This window comes from Nomascus leucogenys, chromosome 13 (genome assembly GCF_006542625.1).
Source record: "Nomascus leucogenys isolate Asia chromosome 13, Asia_NLE_v1, whole genome shotgun sequence".
Classification (NCBI taxonomy): Eukaryota; Metazoa; Chordata; class Mammalia; order Primates; family Hylobatidae; genus Nomascus; species Nomascus leucogenys.
The window spans coordinates 32,907,988-32,912,623 of record NC_044393.1 but is presented as its reverse complement, the minus strand read 5'-3'; the positions used below and the strand labels follow the sequence as shown (position 1 = coordinate 32,912,623).

General features: G+C 42.4%; 1 protein-coding gene across 1 annotated transcript; it reads right to left on the bottom strand.

Annotated features, from left to right (window-relative positions):
* Positions 1–627: 627 nt before the first annotated feature.
* Positions 628–4,067, bottom strand: DEFB132 (defensin beta 132). The gene is made up of 2 exons (XM_003273474.3): positions 3,961–4,067; positions 628–2,658 (listed from the first exon to the last, which is right to left on the bottom strand). Exons 1-2 carry the CDS (start codon positions 4,016–4,018, stop codon positions 2,429–2,431), a joined length of 288 nt encoding a protein of 95 aa, XP_003273522.1. The 5' UTR covers positions 4,019–4,067; the 3' UTR covers positions 628–2,428.
* Positions 4,068–4,636: the final 569 nt, after the last annotated feature.

Sequence of the window (4,636 nt, the reverse complement as noted above, 5' to 3'; positions counted from 1 at the left end):
AGAATTTAAAGAACTTTATGTAAATAGAATCATACGGAATATACTTTTTTGGTAACTAGTTATTAAAAAAATGCAAATTGAAAGCATAATGAAATACCACTACACATCTATTAGAATGATGAAAATGCAAAAGACTGACCATATCACATCCTGGTGAGGAACAGCTGGAACTTTCACATACTGCTGATGGGCACATCCACTGGCACAACCATTTTGGAAAACAATTTTGTATTTCCTTAAAAACCTAAACATTCTCAAGCCTGTAATCTCAGCACTTTGGGAGGCCAAGGTGGGCGGATCACCTGAGGTCGGGAGTTCGAGGCCAGCCGGACCAACATGGAGAAACCCCGTCTCTACTAAAAATACAAAAATTAGCCGGGGGTTGGGGGGTGCATGCCTGTAATCCCAGCTACTCAGGAGGCTGAGGCAGGACAACTGCTTGAACCCGGGAGGCGGAGGTTGCAGTGAGCTGAGATCGCGCCATTGCACTCCAGCCCGGGCAACAAGAGCGAAACTCCGTCTCAAAAAAAAAAAAAAAAAAGCTAAACATTCACCTACCATATGATTCAGACATTCCACTCCTAGGTATTTACCTTAGGGAAATGAAAGCATACATCCATACAAAGATTTGTACATAAATGTTCATAGAAGCTTTATTTGTAATAGCCATAAACTGGGAACAACCCAAATGTCCATCAACAAATCAGTGTACAAATGAATACTATTCATATGACGGAAGAGTATTTATAAACAAAAACAAATGGACTCCTGCAATATCCAATAAGATGGATGAATTTCAAAATGATATCTTTTGACATACACAAGAACTTAATATTTAATGCAACCTAATCAATTTATTCTTACATGAGTTCTGCCTCTATTGTTATATTTATAAGAATTTCCTTGCTCTTAAATTGAATATTTGACCACACAATCTTTTAATACTTTACTTTTACACGGTCATTTTAAAACCATCTAGAATTAATTTTGGTCTAAGATATAAGTTAGGGAATGAGCATTAACATCTTTTCTTATCTGGTTTGCTAGTTTTTAGGACCGTTTTTAATTATTTAGGCCTGAGTGTTTTGGTTTGTTCTTCTCAGATAGAAGTTAGTACCTGTCAAATAAATATTATATAAAACTAATGGGCATCAAACTGTAAGAGGAAATTTATGCATAATTCTGCTTTCCAACCAAACAAAAAAGTCATAATTTTCATGAGTTTTGTATCATATAAGGAGACAATTTTGACAACTACAGCATAAATGCAATTTTGAGTAACGTTATTATGTTCCATTATTCTATAAGCATTCTATTTGTTTGTATGTATAGATGGCATTAGTATATAATATTTCACCATTTAGATTTTTTCATTTTCTCAGCATTTTAAATAATATTATATGGAAAGCCTTTGTGCCCATAACTTTGTGCTTCTCTTGGTTAATTTATGATGAGCCAGTTCCCAGAAGTAATGTTTAGTAGATTAAACAAGTAGAGTTCTGCTTCTCTGTGCTTATTTCCGCACAGCTTCCCAAAAGGATTATGCCAATTTGACACCATGGGTAGGCACGTTTGAGTCACCAGCATCATGCCATCCTTGCTTTTGGGGTGTACTACCAATGGTGGCTATGTATTCTGTCTGCTTTGTTACTCAAATGAATAAATAAATACCTCACAAGTCAGTCTACCTAGCTGGCCAAACCTAGACTTTCAGCTCCTTTCTCTCCCTCCTTATACTCTGTGGCAGCCATGGGGGTGCACTGTTCAGATTTCCTTTCAAGAGAACTTGCTTCAAGGAGATAGTTGGTGGACAGCCTCAAGCTGTCATACTTCCAGACCTATGGTAGCAGTCACCTCATGTTCTCCAAGGGCTGTTCTCAGCCAAAGACTGAACCCCTGGGATATGAGAACCTGGCTATTCCTGCACTGTATGAGCTCCTCTGAAGGGCAAGCCTTGCTTTGGGCCTCCCCATCTGTTTGGCTGAGACTTTCTTAGAGCTGCAGTCTCAGTCTCCTTCTATTCGATCCTCCTCTATCCCTCTGTCTTTTGATAGGTATCAGGCCAGCATTGCAGTCTGAAGGCTCTCCCTGCCTTTTGCTGCTCTCTCTCACCTTTGTCCATCAGAGTTCTGTTCTCCCAGTCAATCTTTTGCATGTCCAGTTCTGTCTTGACATTTTTCATTTGGAGGACCCAAACTGACAGATCCCCTGTGGATGAGTCTGCATGGTGATTGTTCTCATAAGATAGACACAAACTCTAAATTAGTTATTAGATGAATGACAGAATGATAGAAGACAGAAGTTTTGGGGTTGGCTGTAGATATCTGCCCCATAAAGAGGAGTCTTGGCTAGTTCTCAACAATGTAGGAGGAATTGGAACTGCGGAAATAAGATTTCTTTCAGTTGGTGGAGGCGATAGCAGTGGTTATTATGATGTTACAGTCGTTTGTTGCTTCTTGTCTTTCCTTTGTGTGTTTCTTCTCTTTGATTGCCATTGGTTACCGATGAGCTGTGGTAGGTCAGGCTTCGGCAGGAAGGAGTAGCTGGCGCAGCATTTTCTGGAAGCGTTGCACATGAACAATGCTGTCTCCCCCCGGTGGCAATATGTCCTGCAGTATCCTTGGGTGTCACTCACACATTTTGACCCACCTCCACTGGCTGTATGGGAGAGGACAAGACAGAGAAGTCGTGGTTAGAAGCAGCACAGGACTGCTAACGCGTCAGCGCCAGATGGGAGTGTTTGGCTTTTTGTTCTGAGATGTGTCCTTAGGATGTTGTGCAAATGAGACTTGGGAAAGCCAGTGATGAGGAGACAAAATCTCCCTGGATTGATGGCCTTGGGGAACTCTGTCTGAGGAGCTCTTCTTCTTTGCCAGTATCTGCATCTTTGAAGCTTTTTGCTAAATTTGATACTGCAGAATAGGATGTATGGGTAAAAACAGGGGTGGGGAGCCAGGTCTTCATGGGTAAAAACAGGGGTGGGGAGCCAGGTCTTCATGGGTAAAAACAGGGGTGGGGAGCCAGGTCTTTATGGTCAGGGAGGAGTTTGGATGCTCAGAAGGGAGAAATGGGGCTATTCTCACTCACCCCACAGGCTCACTTTTAAGGTGTTTCTGCCTTACTTGTTTTCATAGACTCTAAAACTGTAAATATCAGTCAACCTGGGGCAAAGTGGGAGGAGTCAAATCATTCTCCAAAATCACTAAAAAGAAAATAATGGTTGCTAGTGACAGGGCATTTTTGCATTCACACAGTGCCGCGTACCATTTCACCATGTGGTGAAATCTGTTTGCCTCAGTACTCTGTGTCTGCCATTGGCTCATAGCAGGGGCCTCTTCGGAGCACCCTCAGGCCTCTTTGGCTTTCTTCACATCCGTTGCCTGGCCCTCCTCTGATCTCTCTCTCTCCCTGCTCTCTGTGTGTCTGCCTCTCTTTCTGACTCTGCATTATCTCCTAGCTCCAGGGTTTGAGCTGAACCCGTTACTTACCATCCTGTGGGAACTAGCCCTCTAAGAGGTCTACTTCCATCCCCCACCTGCCAGCTGTCTGTTGAGCATAGGGACGGGAACCTCAGTCTCTTCCTTCTAGGCTCAAAATCTCCTTTGAGCTCCAACCCAGGGCTGATCTCAATGGATGCACATGGTGATGACAGAAGCCTTCAGTGTCTTAGGAGGTTAGATATAAGGAGCTCACATAAAGTGAAAGAAGATATTTTGGTTCAGGTTGAGGGTGACTATCATTTTAGAATAGAAAACAAATTTTTGTAAAGATTATATAGGGTGGTGTTTGGGTGTGGGATATCAAGGCTAGTGGTGGTTGTTAGGAGATCTCTACCTTAGACTGGAACTCAGTGGGGTGAGCCCTGCCTCCACCCAGCCTGGCTCATCTATCACCAGAGCAACCAGATCTGCTAGTGTTCCTCGTTCCCAGTTTTCCTTTCCTCCTATTTATCCAGTTTACCTGGGATCACCTGGGTCAGGAATCTGAGGGCTGCCAAGACCAGGAGCAGGAACTTCATGGCTGAAGGGGTGGCTTGGGGAGCTGGTGGTGGTTTAATGGAGTTGGGTCCCTCTGTAATGTGCCTGGAGCTACTGCCTTTATAGGATCCACATGATGCCAGGATACTGGGCAGTGAACCAAGGGAGACTTTTCTGTTACCCAGAGCAGTCAGATTAGATCAGAATGTCTACTGGACTGGAGCCTGGATTGATTTATTGAGCGCCTGTGTTCTAGACCGTAGGAGGGGGAGAGGTAGAGCAAAGAGTGCCCAGCGTTCATCTCTAAAACTATGCGTTCCTGCCAGTGTTGGTGAGATGTGGGGAAACTAGCATTCTCTTGGCATTGTTGCTGGGAGTGTTAATTGGTACAGTTCTTCTTTTGTAGCACAATTTGGCAATATATATCAGAAGCCTTAAAATGTGCCTATTTTTTTACTCAGAAACTTTGTACCTTGGGCTTTTGTTTAATGGGAATAATTGAACAAGTAGATAAAGACGTTTATCTTAACATTACAGTAACAGAAAACCAAAAGCCACCTAAATGGTGATAAAACATGGATCTAATCTAATATAGAAAATATAGAATATAATAGAGCAGTATGCAGTTATTAAAAATGATGAAAAAGTATAAAAATGTA